At 45.1% G+C, this 16,900-nt stretch overlaps 1 protein-coding gene across 1 annotated transcript; it reads right to left on the bottom strand.

The window, feature by feature from the left end:
* Positions 1-286: 286 nt before the first annotated feature.
* LOC134396377 (zinc finger protein 420-like) lies at positions 287-11,887 on the bottom strand. Its single transcript, XM_063122856.1, has 4 exons — positions 11,809-11,887; positions 4,269-4,348; positions 2,534-2,660; positions 287-2,283 (listed from the first exon to the last, which is right to left on the bottom strand). The coding sequence occupies exons 2-4, from the start codon at positions 4,329-4,331 to the stop codon at positions 722-724; spliced, it is 1,752 nt and encodes a 583-aa protein (XP_062978926.1). The 5' UTR covers positions 4,332-4,348; positions 11,809-11,887; the 3' UTR covers positions 287-721.
* Between the last annotated feature and the right edge of the window lie 5,013 nt (positions 11,888-16,900).

Genomic DNA, 16,900 nt, shown 5'->3' with positions numbered 1-16,900 from the left:
CATAATAGAGTTGTACTAAATTATCCACAGTGTGGAGAACGTGGGGAGGGGGAAATTTACCCTGTGCCTGCTTACCCTACCCTGTGCCTGTTTGCATTCTCTTCCCCTCCTTATTGTTTCATTATGATTTTATTAGAATGTAAGCCTATGCGGCAGAGTCTTGCTATTTACTGTTTTACTCTGTACAGCACCATGTACATTGATGGTGCTATATAAATAAATAAATAAATAATAATAATAATAAGAAGAAGAAGAATGCAGTATCATCCTATGAAGCTGATCGGTGGAAAATTCAGAACAGATCAAAGGAAGGACTGATTCAAACAGCACATAGTAAAACGATGGAATTCACTTCCACAAGACGTAGAGATGGCCACCAATTCGGATGACTTTGAAAGTGGGCTGGATCTACTGGAAGATCTGAGTAGTTTGCAGTGCATCAGCAAGGATTTCTGACTCCCCATCGTTAAATCACAATGACACTCTGCTTTGTCCTGTGTGTGAATTCTATGATGCAAAGTAAGTTGTCCATTCTGAATGAAGTTCTTTCCACACTCCAGGCATTGACATGGTTCATCTCCTGGGTGATTTTTTTGATGTAGAATTATCACAGAAGGATTTCTCACACTGCAAGCATTTAAATGGTTTTGTTTCCGTGCGAATGCTTGGAGAGGAAGTTTGGTCTATAATGGGACTGAAAGCTTTCCCACACTGCAAGCATTTACATGGCTTTCCCTGTGTGGATTCTTTGATGTGAAGTAAGATCACTACTCTGATTGAAGGCCTTTCCACACTCTAAGCATTTAAAAGGCTTCTTCCCCGTGTGAATTCTTTGATGTGTATAAAGCATATCACTCCGTCGGAAGGCCTTTCCACACTCCAGGCATTTAAATGGCTTCTCTCCTGTGTGAATTCTTTGATGTCTAGTAAGTTGTCCACTCTGAGTGAAACTCTTCCCACACTCCAGGCATTTAAATGGCTTCTCTCCTGTGTGAATTCTTTGATGTTTAGTAAGTTCTCCACTCTGAGTGAAACTCTTCCCACACTCCAGGCATTTAAATGGCTTCTCTCCTGTGTGAATTCTTTGATGTTTAGTACAATGTTGACTCTGAGTGAAGCTCTTTCCACACTCCAGGCATTTAAATGGCTTCTCTCCTGTGTGAATTCTTTGATGAATGCTAAATGAAGCACTGTGACGGAAAGACTTTCCACATTCCAGACATTTCATTGGCTTTTCCCCTGTGTGGATACGTTGATGTTCTGTAAGTTGTCCACTCTGAGTGAAATGCTTTCCACACTCCAGGCATTTAAATGGCTTCTCTCCTGTGTGAATTCTTTGATGCATATAGAGTTTATTACTCCAACGGAAGGCCTTTCCACACTCCTGGCATTTAAATGGCTTCTCATCTGTGTGAACTCTTTGATGTGAAATAACTGAACTACTGTGAGAGAAGGCCTTTCCACACTCCTGGCATTTAAATGGCTTCTCTCCTGTGTGAATTCTTTGATGTTTAGTAAGTTCTCCACTCTGAGTGAAGCTCTTCCCACACTCCAGGCATTTAAATGGCTTCTCTCCTGTGTGAATTCTTTGATGTTTAGTAAGTTCTCCACTCTGAGTGAAGCTGTTCCCACACTCCAGGCATTTAAATGGCTTCTCTCCTGTGTGAATTCTTAGATGTCCAGTAAGTTGTCCACTCTGAGTGAAGCTCTTTCCACACTCCAGGCATTTAAATGGCTTCTCCCCCGTGTGAAGTCTTTGATGTGTATAAAGCATATCACTTCGTCGGAAGGCCTTTCCACACTCCAGGCATTTAAACGGCTTCTCTCCTGTGTGAATTCTTTGATGTGAAGTAAGTTGTCCACTCTGAATGAAGCTCTTTCCACACACCAGACATTTAAATGGCTTCTCGCCTGCGTGGATATGTTGATGTTCTGTAAGCTGTATACTCTGAGTGAAGCGCTTTCCACACACCAGGCATCTGAATGGCTTCTCACCTGTGTGTATTCTTTGATGTGAAGAAAGATCATCACACAAACTGAAGGCCTTTCTGCACTCCAGACTCATAATTAGTTTCTTCTCCGTGTGTATTCTCAGATGTTCTCTGTGGGTATCTTTATCATAGAAACTTTTACTGCACTTTGAGTATGTCAGTTGCTTCTCTCCTGTGTGGATTTTCAAATGAGTATTTAGGTTTCTCAACTCTTTTCGTTCTTCAGGACTCGCTCTTTCTAAGAATACTCCCTGTCCATGTTCTGCCTTGATCCCTGGCACATCACGGGTCTCTATAGAAAGAAAATGGGAGTCTCAAATCAAGGAACAAAAATTAATTCCTTGTGATGGAAAAGAGAAAATCTATACAAAACCTGTGACGCCATCTCACCCTCCCTCCCCCATCTGCAGAACAGTCCTGCAGGACTGGGATAGGAGCCTGAAGGGTGTTCAATCACGCCACAGTTATTAAGATGTGCTAAACATTTTTTAGCCTTTGTAAACATGCTGGGTTTCTCAACCCATGGAAAAAGCAGAGCGTACCCAAATATGCCACGTTTGCAAAGTTCTCCATCATAACTCGCTCGTGCAGAGTCCTTTGGCTCGGATCCAGCAGAGACCACTCCTCCTTGGTGAAATACACGGCCACCTCTTTGAAGAGCACCAAGCCCTGGAGCAGGAGGAGAACGAAAATCATACAGTTTCTACTCACAGACAATGTTGCGAGTCTTCTAGAAGCTGGGAAAAGCCACTCAGAGCCACTATGGCCATTTGGGCCACCAGTGACCATGATGGGTCTTGGAGAAGCCCCAGACTACGAACCTGATCTTTCAGAGGGACCAACCAAGACTAATTCGGTCCCATGACCTAGCGGGGTATCTTCACGGTGCTGCCCCGTCCCAGACATTCACTTAAAACCCTGCAGCATTGCAGCTTTTGCGGGGGGAAAGCTAATCCTCGTGGCGGGAGGGACCTTGTTCTTCCCCATGGCCATTCAGCTCAACAGGCAGACCCCCTGCACTCGGCCCAGCCTCCTCAGTCTTCCAGTGATGGATCAGTGGTCCTGATCCACCCCAACTTAACGCCAAAGAGACACCACCGTAGATAGAAGGTGGAAGGATGTGACCTCATATCAAAGCAAAGAAGTTGGGCTAAATCCTCAACTTTCTAAATTCACAGGAAAAGGGAAAGAAACCTCTCATACAAGCACTGAGTCATTACTGACTCTTGGAGGGACGCCAGCTTTCGCTGACGTTTTCTTGGCAGGCCTTATAGCGGGGTGGTTTGCCGTTGCCTTCCCCGGCCGTGCTTACCTTTCCCCCAGCTAACTGGGTACTCATTTTACCAACCTCAGGAGGATGGAAGGCTGAGTCGACCTGAGCCGGCTGCCTGAAACCAGCTTCCGCTGGGATCGAACTCAGGCCGTGGGGAGAGTTTCAGCTGCAGAAACTGCTGCTTACCGCTCTGCGCCACACGAGGCTATTCTAAATTCACAGCTTGAGGGAAAAGCCCTATGATGGCTGTGAGTTTGGTGGCTGCATGGCATAGAGTGTTTTTCTACTGTTAGTTTTTCCCTACCCTGTGCCTGCTTACCCTTCCCTGTACCTGTTTGCATTCTCTTCCCCTCCTTATTGTTTTACTATGATTTTATTAGATTGTAAGCCTATGCGGCAGGGTCTTGCTATTTACTGTTTTACTCTGTACAGCACCATGTACATTGATGGTGCTATATAAATAAATAATAATAATAATAATAATAATAATAATGGTTATTGTTGTTCCCCGTCTCGATCCAATCAGAGAGGCGGGTGAGAAATAAAATAATAATAATAATAATAATAATAATAATAATAATAATAACAACAACAACAACAAACTTAGCACTACTGCGCAGCCACCGAAGCGTAAATAGGGCATGTAGACAGGCACCCCTGGTTGAAACCCAGACTGGAAGGGGTCTGGAATGATGGTCAGTATCCTCCAAAGGCCATTGATCCTTCTAGCCCAGTACTGTCAACACTGACTGGCAGCTGCTTTCCTAGCCTCACTACCTGGAGGTGCTTGCAAAGCAGGGCCTCTACCACTACCAGTTTAACCCTGGGGGCCTCTACACCCCCTTGACAGTACTGAGAGCTTCTGAAGTTGGCATCTTTGACAAAACCAAAGAGAAAGCAAGATATTCTTTCGGGCCGATATTCTCCCTTGTACTCCCGGGGTGCAAGGGAGAGGGGAACCCAGGTCACCCCCTGTCCGTCCCCTCATTGCTTTCTTCCCCTACCTGATCTGGTCGCACAGGAACCATTTCTCCTCCACCATGAAGAAGGGGTGACTTGTGAGGCATTACCGGTATTTCATCACCTGTGAAGGAGAGAAAGGTGTCGGGAAGAATCCTTTCGATTTATTTTGGATTTTTATGCACATTTGATAACTCAGGTGTGTGGGGGTGGGGGAACTCTCCTCACGTTGGTCTTGGGGACCATTCCAGCTCCTGGACTACATGCAGGACATCCTAGATGGTTGAACCCCTCCTACATGTGGAACCTGGGTGGAGGCTGAGGGGGGAAAGCACCTCCTGTACGGGTGGCTCTGGAAATGGGGGTGAACTGCAATTCCCATCAGCCCAGTCCAGTATTGGCACAACAAAACATTCAGATAGACACACAATAAAATAAAATACCATTTCATCTCCGAAGCAAGTATGCAAAGCAAGTGGCCAGCCTGCTGGCGACCAGGGACCCACAAGCAGGACATGGTGAAATAGCATCCTCCCACTCTTTTCAGCTCTACCATATCTTTTTTAGGTGTGGTGACCAGACTGTACGTAGTATTCTAAGGGTGGTCGCACCAAAGAGTTGTATATTAGGCCGTATAATACTGGCATTTTTATTCTCAACTAGCTGACATAGGCAGTGTGGTGTAGCGGCTAAAGTGTTGGACTGAGATCTGGGAGATCCGGCTTCTAGTCCCCGCTCAGCCATGGAAACCCATTCGGTGACTTTTAGCCAGTCACAGACTCTTAGTCCAACCTACCTCACAGGGTTGTTGTTGTCAGGTCCCGATTACATAGGTGGGTGCCAAAGTGCTGAATTCCTAATTTGACACAGTCTTTTCACAAAAGCAGGTCTATGACCCCACTGGAGAAAGTGATTGCAGTTTCAGATTGATAAACAAATGGTCAAAGAACCCCTAATTTCTTTGAACAAGTTCAAATCTCCAGGGCTCAAGGAACTGCATCCTAGAGTAATGAAGGAGCTAGCAGAAGAACCCTCAGAACCACTGTCTATTATCTTTGCAAAATCATGGAAGACGGGTGAGGTGCCGGACGACTGGAGGAGGGCTAACATTGGCCCTATCTTCAAAAAGGGCAAAAAGGAGGAACCTTGAAATAGCCCGGGACAGCCATTTTGGAATGAGCAAAATGACCAAACTCCCCAATCACAAATAACTCCATAGCAGGGATGTAATAAACTATAAAAATGTCCACAGAAACCAGGTTCCAAGATCCAGTTCCAGGCAATAGTCCGTATTGAAGAAAAGCAGCCCAGAAACCCTATGAGGCCATCGAGTCCAACCCCCTGCTCAATACAGGAATCCACCTTAAAGCATCCCTCATGGACTGGTGTCCAGCTGCGTCATGTGGGAGAGCCCACCACCTCCCTAGGTCATTGGTTCCATTGTCATGCTGCTCTACCAGTCAGGAAGTTTTTCCTGATGTCCAGCCGGAATCTGGCTTCCTGTAATTTGAGCCCATTATTCCCTGTCCTACACTCTGGGAGGATCAAGAAGTGATCTTGGCCCTCCTCTGTGTGACAACCTTTCAGGTCCTTGGAGAGAGCTATCATGTCTCCCCATTTTGTCTTCTCAAAGCTAAACATACCCAGTTCTTCCCATTTCTCCTCACAGGACTTTGTTTCCAGACCCCTGAATCTACCTCACAGGGTTGTTGTGAGGCTAAAATGGGGAGGAGGGGGATTATACACACCACCTTGGCTTCCTTGGAGGAAAAAGAAAGAAACCGAAGGGCAGAGTGGAGAAGCAACAGCACCTCCCAACACCCAAAGGAAAGGGTTGGAGAGAGGGGTGTGTGAAGCCACCTGTGCCAGGCTTTGAGGGGGAGGGAGGGAGGCAGGGGTCCTCACCCTGTCACCGATGCTGCCTGCGAGCACTTGCAGGAAAGAATAAGAGTTTGCGGTACGGAGGGAAGGCAAAGGAAGGGAAGCACAGGGGGGCTTCAGAGTCAGGGGGCAGGAGAAGCACTTGGAGGAAGCGTGGAAAGGAGGCACTTCTCTTTCTCCCCCTTGCCAGGGCTGGCGCTAGGCCAATAAGGCAGCGGCCTAGGGCACAGAGGCGCTGGAACGGAGCAGGAAAGAGCAGCAAATTCAGTTGCTCTCTCCACCCTGCTCCTACTCAGGGTTTTTTCACCGGTGCTCCAAGCTGCTCTGCCTGACCTCTCGTGACAGTTGCTGAACAAGGTGGGAGCAGCAGCCACGGAGGAGGGGAGGCGGGAGGCAGAGTGCCCAGGCAGGTAGGCAGGCAGGCTGGCCCACCAGGTGAGGAGCGGGGCTGTTTCTGTAAGGAGTAAGATTGCCCCAAGCTGCAGATTGGGGCCCTCAACCCTTTGGAGCAGCTGCCCTCCTCGCGTCATCAGCCCTGCAGGCACTGTAATGTTTGGGAGAAAGAGAGAGTGGAGCTGTATGTTTACGTAGGGTGACCATCTGGAAAGGAGGACAGAGCTCCTGTATCTTTAACAGTTGCATAGAAAAGGGAAATTCAGCAGGTGTCATTTGTATATACGGAGAACCTGGTGAAATTCCCTCTTCATCACAACAGTTAAAGGTGCAGGAGCTATACTAGAGTGACCAGTTTTGAAAGAGGGCAGGGCACCTGCAGCTTTAACTGTTGCGATGAAGAGGAAATTTCACCAGGTTCTCCATATATACAAAGGACACCTGCAGAAATTCCCTTTTCAATACAACTGTTAAAGATGCAGGAGCCCTGTCCTCCTTTTCATAGGGTCACCCTATACGTGCCTTCTCTCCTCACCGCTGCCCCACTGCCCACCCGAGTCTGGACTCCAGGAAGAGAAAAGAAAGGGGGGAGGGAGAGAGAGAGAACTGCTTGCTAAAACAATTCCTATCTGCCCTTGCTTCTTTTTGGGTGTCCAACACCCTTTTTTTCAAGCCGTTCCTTTGGTAAACATGGTATGTGTGTATCTTGTGTCACTTTAAAAACAGAGCTGCAGCACAATCCTAACTATGTCTACTCAGAAGGAAGCCCCACAGATCAATAGAACTTACTCTGAGGTAAAAGTGCATAGGATTCAACCTGAAAACAAAGAGAGGGTGAAGAAAAGACAGAAGAAAAGGAATTGTGGAAATAGGATATTTAACCACATTTAAAGACAATAAGTACAGCAAAATTAGTGCCCCTCTTCTTCAGTCCCAATCAAATAATTATAACAGTGAACCAGCCAGGTTTTCCATAGGAAAACTCTGTACCAGGTGAAAGAAAGTTATTTTTAAATTTTAATTAAAATATATTACCCTTTCCTATATCAAAATGGTGCTTACTCCTAAGTAAGAGTGTTCCACTGAAGAAGGAAATCCTATTTGATTCCTGAATTCATGCTACTGTGACATGATAAGTTAAAGGCACAATTTTGTGCATGTTTAGACAGAAAAAATGAGCCTCATGTGGCACAGAGCGGTAAAGCAGCAGTTTCTGCAGCTGAAACTCTCCCCACGGCCTGAGTTCGATCCCAGCGGAAGCTGGTTTCAGGCAGCCGGCTCGGGTCGACTCAGCCTTCCATCCTCCTGAGGTCGGTAAAATGAGTACCCAGTTAGCTGGGGGAAAGGTAACCGCGACTGGGGAAGGCAACGGCAAACCACCCCACTATAAGGCCTGCCAAGAAAACATCAGCGAAAGCTGGCGTCCCTCCAAGAGTCAGTAATGACTCAGTGCTTAATGACTCAGTGCTTACTGAGGTTCCTTTCCTTTCCAGACAGAAAAAAGTCCTTTAACTCCTAGAATTCCCCTAGCCAGCATGGCTGGCTGGGGTATGCTGAGAATTGTAGGACATTTTTTCTGTCTAAATATGCATAGGCTTGCACCTTAAATGAGTTTAAAATGTGAAACTCCTCACATGTGTTGAATCATACATTCATATCAGGAATGTAGCAGCTGTCAGTGTGGAAGATATATCTGCCATTTGAACTGAAGCAATGCATTTTAAAACATAAAGGGGCCTATCATTTTATTTATTTATTTATTTATTACATTTTTATACCGCCCAATAGCCGAAGCTCTCTGGGCGGTTCACAAAAATTAAAACCATAATAAAACAACCAACAGTCTAAAAACACAAATACAAAATACAGTATAAAAAGCACCACCAGCATAAAACCATGCAGCAAAAATTGATATAAGATTAAAATACAGAGTTAGAACAGTAAAATTTAAATTTAAGTTAAAATTAAGTATTAAAATACTGAGAGAATAAAAAGGTCTTCAGCTGGCGACGAAAGGAGTACAGTGTAGGCGCCAGGCGGACCTCTCTGGGGAGCTCATTCCACAGCCAGGGTGCCACAGTAATAAGACTATTACATCTGGTTTCTAAAATTGCTTAACACCACCATTGTAAGCTACTACCTGATTATGCGAGAGCGTTGCCCAGGCAATTGCTATACTTTGCCATTATAGGCAATGAGGCTCCTGGCAAGGAGAGGAGCAGGAGGACGGGCTGCTGACGTATTCAATGGAGTGCCAGAGTCCTTCTTTTCCTGTTGCTTCTTCCAAGCTGTCCAGGCCCCTTATCTGGGTCAAGGGGGCAGAAGTGGCATTGCAGCAAAAAGGGATGGGAGCACCAATGTTTGGACTAGGGCAAAATAATACGTGGGTATGTAGTGTGGTTTGGCTTGAATTGCTTGTGTCTGGATTTCCTTTCTGGACTGTACCTGTGTGGTGGAACCCAAAAGGGCAGGTTCCCTTGGTTTGCTGAGTGGCGGTCAAAGACTCTCAAGACACAATTTCTCTCATCTTAGAAAAGATTTATTACGAGCAGCCTGCAGTGCTGCAAGGTGGCAAACCCTAGAGGATCTGACGGACTGCCCACTAATTGCAGGCAAAGCTAATATACTTATAGGGCCAGTTCCCCTTAGAAACAACGACATAACATTCCCACCAATCATAATACAATTTTGCAATACAGTAACCAATGATAGACAAGGCACTTATGCATGTACAAAGTGCAAATAATTCTAAGACTAAAAACTAGAAAAACTATGCATAGAAGTATTGAAACCTGTACCTGTTTCCTTTTGTGGTTAGGTAGCTCCGAAAATATTTCACTCTACCCTCTGTTTTCATCAAAACACAACTGTGTGACAACGTGACGTGTCAGTTCAACAGCTAGATGTTCAACAGTTAGATGCAGTCTTAATATCTGTTAGTTACACTGAAAGCATGGATCTCATGATTTATAATGAAAAGGACAAAGCATATATTTCCTATACCTGTGGGCACAGATAAAAGAACCGCACAGCTTGATTTCCTCGACACCTGCTGGTTACATGACCCACAAGGCCAGGTTGTGGTACAGTCCTCTTCTTCTTTTGTGTTTAAAAGCCATAAAGTATCCTGTGACATCTGGAAGACTCACAACTTTATTATGGCATAATAAGCCGTTGTCCACTGGCCTCAAGTGCCAAAATGACTTGACTGACTTATGCACTGTGACTTTGGGATGGAGGTCATGTCGTTTGCTATTCCGCTTTGGGCAACAAAATGTCTCTTGCCAGCCCTGACCAGAGATGGCTATAATTTAGATACTAAACAATATGCATTGGGTTTCCTAGGTGTCCAGGGACCAGGTGTCTCAGGCAGGATCTACACTACTGCTTTCATAGAATAGAGTTGGAAGGGGTCTATAAGGCCATCAAGTCCAACCCCTGCCTTAAAGCATCCCTGACAGATGTTTGTCCAGCTGCCTCTTGATCGCCTTTAGTGTGGGAGAGCCAACAACCACCCTAGATCATTGGTTCCATTGCTGTAGTGCTCTAATAGTCAGGAAGTTTTTCCTGATGTCCAGCCGGAATCTGGCTTCCTGTCACTTGAGCCCATTATTCCATGTCCTGCACTCGGATGATCGAGAAGAGATCCTGGCCCTCCTCTGTGTGACAACCTTTTAAGTCCTTAAAGAGTGCTATCATGTCTCCCCCTCAATCTTCTCTTCTCCAGGCTAAACACGCCCAGTTCTTTCAGTCTCTCTTCATAGGGCTTTGTTTCCAGACCCCTGATCATCCTCATTGCCCTCCTCTGAACCCCCTCTAGCTTGTTTGCCACCCAGAACCGGATGCAATACTCAAGTTGAGGCCTAACCAGTGCTAAATAGTGGGGAACCAGTACCTCGCATGATTTGGAAGCTATACATGATTTGGAAGCTATACAGCCCAAAATAGCATTTGCTTTTTTTGCAGCCACATCACACTGTCGGCTCATATTCAGCTTGTGATGTACAATTCCAAGATTTTTCTTGCTTGTAGTGTTGCTGAGCCAAGTATCCCCCATCTTGTAACTGTGCATTTGGTTTCTTTTTCATAGGTGTAGAAATTGGCATTGATCCCTATTAAATTTCATTCTGTTGTTTTCAGCCCAGCACTCCAGCCTATCAAGATCACTTTGAATTTTTTTATGAATCATAGAATCATAGAATAGCAGAGTTGGAAGGGGCCTACAAGGCCGTTGAGTCCAACCCCCTGCTCAATGCAGGGTATTAGCTATCCCACCCAATTCATCTGCAAATCATTAATAAAAATGTTGAAGAGCACTGGGCCCAGGACTGAGCCCTGTGCTACTCACCCTCTCAGTTTAAAATGGTTTATAACAATAGTGACAACTGTTAGGGCCCAAGACACACTACATATATAGGTTTCAAACAGTTTCCCATCCTCTCTTTTCTCCTTCCTCTCCTGTCTTCTGCCAATACACCCTTCGCAGCCTTCAGAGACATCCCTAGTTCCAGATCTCCTACATCCCCCCAAGTTCTCCAAATCTTGCCAGCCAGCCCTCTCTTATGCTAGGCTCGCAACCACCCCTCTTCCTCCCTGTATTCACCCCAGAAGCCTCTCTCCCTGACCTCATTACAAATTCTCTGCTCAGCAGCACACAGGGCGGTCTTTTAAAACCATTATTAGGGCATTTTTAAACGAATTAGGTGTTTTAAGAAAAAAACATAATAAAAGGGAAATATAATAGTTCAGAAACTCTTCTTGAACAGCTGAATCGAAGTTGGCAATTTTGGGAGGGGGGCGCAAGTAGCTCGCCTTGCCTAGGGCGCAAAAGAGTCTGGCGCCGACCCTGCCCTGCCCTCTCCGGCTACCGCAGCCTGCCCTCGCCTGTACTGGAGGGGCCTTGGGAGGCTCCGGAAGCCGCGCCTTCCCTCCTTTCGCAACGACAACGGCTGCCGCCACTGAAGCGGGGAAAAGGGGGAAATGCGCCATTTTGCAGGGGGCTCCTGCGAGTGTCGGCTGAGCCCTCGCAAGCACTCGCAACCCAGGCGTCCGAGTGGGTCCGGCCTGGGGGGCGGGGAAGGGGACCGCCGGCTTTCCCGATCCAGCCGGGCGCTCGGCTCAACCCTGCCCCCTCGCCACAGAGGGCGGGGAGCGCGCAGGCAGGCAGGCAATGCCCCCTCCCCTCTCCTCTCCTCTCCCCGCCTGGGCTCGCCTCTCCGGCCGGGAAAGCAGAGCCCCATCCCGCCTTTCCCTGCCAATGCAGCCGCGCAGGTGTCCCCGAAGGCTCGCATTCCCGAGACCTCTCCTTACCTGCCCCTTCCACGCAGACTCCACCGCTCACGCCCCGTCCTCGCGGGCCTAAAGGGGCGAGTAGGAACACGCGGGTGTAAACCACGCCTGTGGCCAAGCAGAGAGCAAGGGGGCGTGTTGAAACGGCAAAGAAACATAGACGTAAAAGGATAGAAGAGTCCAGTTGAAAAGATAAGAGCAGCCAGGAAGTGAGCAAGGAGGCCTTGTAGGCGCAATTACAGGGGTCGAAGGCGCCCCTGCTCCCTGGAAGCTCTGTTGGGGAGCCCGGCTTTCTCGCTGCTCCACTAAGCGCATTGCAGGGAGAGAGACGCACACACACCCTTCCTGTTGGCTGGCTGCAAATTCTGCTCCCCTTGAGGCCCTTTAGCCCCCAGAGGTATTCCTCTGAGCAGCCCCCTGGAGCAGCACAGGACGCCGGTGGTACAGCAACACCGTGACCTCATGAACCCCCCTCCGCCCCGTAGTGGTTCAAATACCTCTTTCCCTGAAATAAAGGGTCATATTAAAACAAAGGACGGCACTTGCCCATAGGGAAACCATACTTGCCCTTGGGATTTATAGGAGACTAAGAGGAGACATGATAAAGGTGTCCAAAATGATGCAGTGAGAGGCACACATCACCCTCCCTTCCTGTTGGCTAGCTGCAAATTCTGCTCCCCATGAGGCATTTAGCCCCCAGAGGTATTCCGCAGAGCAACCCCGCGGCAGGAAGGCAGCCGCCCCCTGGAGCAGCACGGGCGCCCCCGTGACCTCAGGAACCCATCGCAGCCATATATAGTCATGCACACAGTCGCTTGCAAGACCCAAAAGTTCAAGAGTGGTGCAAACATCTCTTCCCTCCCCGCCTAAAGAATCCAAACTAGGAGCCAGGATTGGTGGAGGGGAAAATATGCAACCTCCATCAGATGAGCGATTTATTGCACGTTCATTACAGGATACTCATGAGTTTTTGTGGGTTCCTACCATGACGTTGTCTGCCTCACGCCCCTTCTAGCCTTCCTCACGTGACAAAACACACCTCATTAAGTCCAATATATTTTTAAAGCAGAACTTGCCGCTATCTCGGCCTATGTGCAGGAGAAGCAGCATGATCAGAATGGCCAAGTGAACGGGCACGTTGTTTACTTCCTCTTTCAAAAGAGGAAGTAACCAGAAACGAAAGCGGGGGCAGAAAAGCGACAGTAGGGAAATGTGATATCCCCCCATCTGATGGAGCTCAAAATGCAGGTGATGCTCAGCTCTACCTCTCGTTTCCAACTGCATATCCCAGGGAGGCTGGGGAACTCTGGAGCCAGTGTCTGCAGGTTGTTTTGGGATGGGTGAGGGTGAACAAGACGAAACTTTATCCCGACAAGATGGAGGCACTGTGGGTTGGGAAACCAACTACTATAGATGGAAACCGCCCAGACAGTTTCAGCCATTGGGCGGTATAAAAATATAATAAATAAATAAAATAAATAAACTTACTGGTCTTTGTTTTGGGGTTAGGTTTTTACCCACAGAAAGAAAAGGACTCTAAAGAGTTAAAAAGGTGTCCTTGGCTCGATTGTCACTGCCAGGAGAAGTCCAGTTTGAAGCAGATTCTTCCCTGGCCTACGTGCGACACGAGTACATGAAGAAGAGACTATTGGTTAATTGGGCCAAGGAGAAAAGTGTATTTAAGAAGTCCATGTTGTAAGGCTTCTTGTTGTCAGGATATTGTCAGTTATTGTCAGGATATTGCCAGGTTATTGTCACGTTATTATTGCTGTACTGTTGGTGAAGGAACTGTAAATATGACCAGTAATTTATTTAGTGTCAGTAAAGTTTCTTACTGACCAAAGACCGTGAGTGCTCATTTTTGTTCCTAACTCCAAGCTGAAACAATTTCCAGCTCCACGCTGCTGCTGCTACTCGCACTCTGCTAAATTTTAGGGTAAGCCATTACCCCGATACTTTGATGGGGTTGCCTCCCCCTCCTAAACTTCAAATTAAAAAGACTTAATAACATGGGCATCAGTACACATCCCTAATACAAACCAATTAAATTTCCTACAGAAGATTCTGTCCAAAATTAACAGATTTTAAAGATCTGGTAAAAAGTATTGTAGGAGATTTGAATTAGAATTTACAGGGGTCAAGACCAAGGAGTGAAATTACAAAGAACAACTGCAAAGCAGGGTAGAAAAGTATATTTTAAAAAAATATTTTTATAATACATGGATTGGAATAAACCCTAATGATTACTCACACACTCTTTTTTCAGAAATATACAAACAATTTAGTAGGCTGGACACAATTCTAGTGACAGAAACTCTTTCTAATGAAGAACAACAAAAAAAAGAAATTGAGCAAGTAAAAATAACAGACCATGCCCAAATTAAAGCATATGCAGAGAGAGACGAAAAAAGAAAAATAATTATATATGGAGATTGAACCCCATTTTATTAACTAAGGAAGATGTTTAAAGACAAAATAAAAATGAATATAGAAAGATATTTTGAAGGAAACAACAGAAACAATCAGATGGGAAATGAGCAAAGCAACAATAAGGGGAGCATGTATAAAAGAATTAAGCATAATAAAGAAAAAGGATAAAGAGAAGGAGACATCGGATCCAGAAATCAACAGATTAACGGAGCAGTAGAAGTACACTGCAGGGATTAGGGGGGAAAAGGCAAATCTGAGGAAGGCAAAAGAAGTACTAGAAATAAATAACGATAGGAATATGCTATAAATTTAGCAAAGGTACTATGAGTTTATGGGCAAAAGCTCAAAATTGTTAGCAAATAGAGTTTAAAAAAAAAGGAAGGTAAGGAACAGAATTTTAGCCTTAAAAACAAAAAAGAGCGCTAAGAAATATGATCAAAAGGAAATGGGAGGAATATTACAAAAACATTTCAAAGATCTTCATGAAGGAAAAGAGACAGAAGTAAAACAGATTCAGGAATATCAGGGTAAAGCAAAAATATCCCCATTAAAAGAAGAACAGAAACAGTATTTAGAAGCTGAGCTAGAAGACAAAAGAGCTAAAAAAAGAGCTAGAAAACAAGAAATCACCAGGTTGAGATGGGTTTACAAGTGAATTTTATAATCCATATGTGAATGTGTTGGTGCTGCAACTGAAGAAAATATATCACAAAATACAACAACCCAACCCAACCCCCAAAATGGACACAAACTGCAATAGTCTTTGTCCAGGTTATCTGAAAGACCGTATTCTCCCATATGAGCCTGCCCGACGTGCTCTGAGATCTTCTGGAGAGGCCTTTCCCTCACTCCCACCGACATCCTAGGTACGCTGGAGAGGGCCTTCTCGGTGGCTGCTCCAAAGCTCTGGAACTCCCTTTCCGGCTGGCTCTCTCTGTGCTACAGTTTCAGAGGCAGGCAAAACTTTTTTTGTTTCAGCAGGCTTTGGGAATTATACTGGACATGTGTTAATGTATTGGATTCCCCCTTTTTAACCTGTTAGTTTTTAAAACAAACAAGCAAACATGTTTTTAATACAGTGGTGGCCAAAATTGTGGACACGGTTTGAAATTTTCACATTTTGCAACTTTGCATTATAGAAAACGTTCTTTTTCACGAAATTCAACTGTTTTATATATCAATTAAAAGACCTGATTCACGTAATACAACCATCCTGCTTCTTTTCCTGGGTGTCCAATCAACTCTTTTCTTTTGTGCCGTTGCTCTTTTTATGATGTACGAATGTACACTTTTAATTTGAGCAATACTTCAAATATTCACACAATCTCCAATTGCGCTTCAGTTTCAGAACAAACAGCAAAACTGACTTTCCCCAACTTGAAACATGTCGTATCGCAGCTACTGCCATGTGATTGGTCCCCAGAACAAGGACTGTGTATAACAACACAAATATATAGAATCTTAATAAAGCAGGAGATGAAGAGAAAGTAACAATAAAAAAGATATGGAAAGAGACATTGAAGAGGAGGTAGAGGATGGAAAATGGGGAAAACATTTTTGGCAGATTTCCCTTTGAAATAATATCCACAAAAATAAAAGAAGGTGCGCTAAAATGAATTCAGACGTGGTATTTGACACTGGTGAATTTGGCAAAAATGAATGTGTAATTATCACCACTGTGTTGGAGAGGATGTAAAAGAAATGGAACCCAAATTCATATGTGTTGGGAATGTAGGAAGGTCAGGAAATTTTGGGATAAGATTCTTCAAGAAATAGGGGGGAAATTGCCGATCAAGAGATTTGTAAAACACCAGAGTTAGCTCTATTGAATATGTTTGTAAAAGAAAATAGAGATGAGGAAAAAAATTAATTGGCTTTTTGTTGACAGCTGAGAAGCAATTAAGAGCAAGTAACTGGAAGACAGTTCACATGTTAACAATAGCTATGTGGAAAAAGAAAATTTGAGACATTGGCCCCGTTCAGACAACACGCTAAACCATGCTGCTTAACTACAAAAAGGTTAATGGGACGCCACCTCACGGGATGATTGCTATTAATTGCTTCTCGGCTTGTGCTGGTCTCGGACCGTAATAAAGTGATTTGATTTGATTTGATTTGTTTCTCGGCTGTCAACAAAAAGCCAAATACATTTTTCTCGTCCCACTCTATTTTCTTTTACAAACATATTCAATATTGCCAACTCTGGTGTTTTAGAAATCTCTTGATCGGTAATATTTCCCCTATTTCTTGGAAGAATCTTATCCCATTAAGCTTTTTGTGGTTAAGCAGCATGGTTTAGTTTAGTGTGTTGTCTGAACGGGGCCACAGCATTAAACGAAAGTTGTGAATTTTTTGACATGAATTTATCACAGAAGGATTTCTCACATGCAAGAATTTAAATGGTTTTGCTCCCATGTGAATTCTTTGATGTGCAGTAAGAGCATGATTCCAAGCAAATGCCTTTCCACATTCCAGGCATTTAAATGGCTTCTGCCCTGTGTGAATTCTTTGATGTTCAGTAAGTTTTCCACTCTGAGTGAAGCTCTTTCCGCACTACGCATTTAAATGTCTTCTCCCCCTGTGTGGATTCTTTGATGTGTAGTAAGTTTTCCACTCTGATTGAAGCTCTTTCCACACTCGAAGCATTTAAATGGCTTCTCCCGTGTGGATTCTCTGATGAGAG

This window comes from Elgaria multicarinata, chromosome 3 (assembly GCF_023053635.1).
Source record: "Elgaria multicarinata webbii isolate HBS135686 ecotype San Diego chromosome 3, rElgMul1.1.pri, whole genome shotgun sequence".
Classification (NCBI taxonomy): Eukaryota; Metazoa; Chordata; class Lepidosauria; order Squamata; family Anguidae; genus Elgaria; species Elgaria multicarinata.
The sequence above is the reverse complement of the archived record's forward strand: the minus strand, read 5'-3'. Positions and strand labels throughout refer to the sequence as shown.

Coding starts and splice junctions, on each gene's coding strand:
- LOC134396377 (XM_063122856.1), bottom strand. CDS start 4,331: ATGCCTCACAAGTCACCCCTTCTTCATGGTGGAGGAGAAATGGTTCCT. Junction 2,661..4,268: donor TTCCTGTGCGACCAGATCAG/GTAGGGGAAGAA, acceptor CTCCTGCTCCAG/GGCTTGGTGCTCTTCAAAGA. Junction 2,284..2,533: donor TGCAAACGTGGCATATTTGG/GTACGCTCTGCT, acceptor TTCTTTCTATAG/AGACCCGTGATGTGCCAGGG.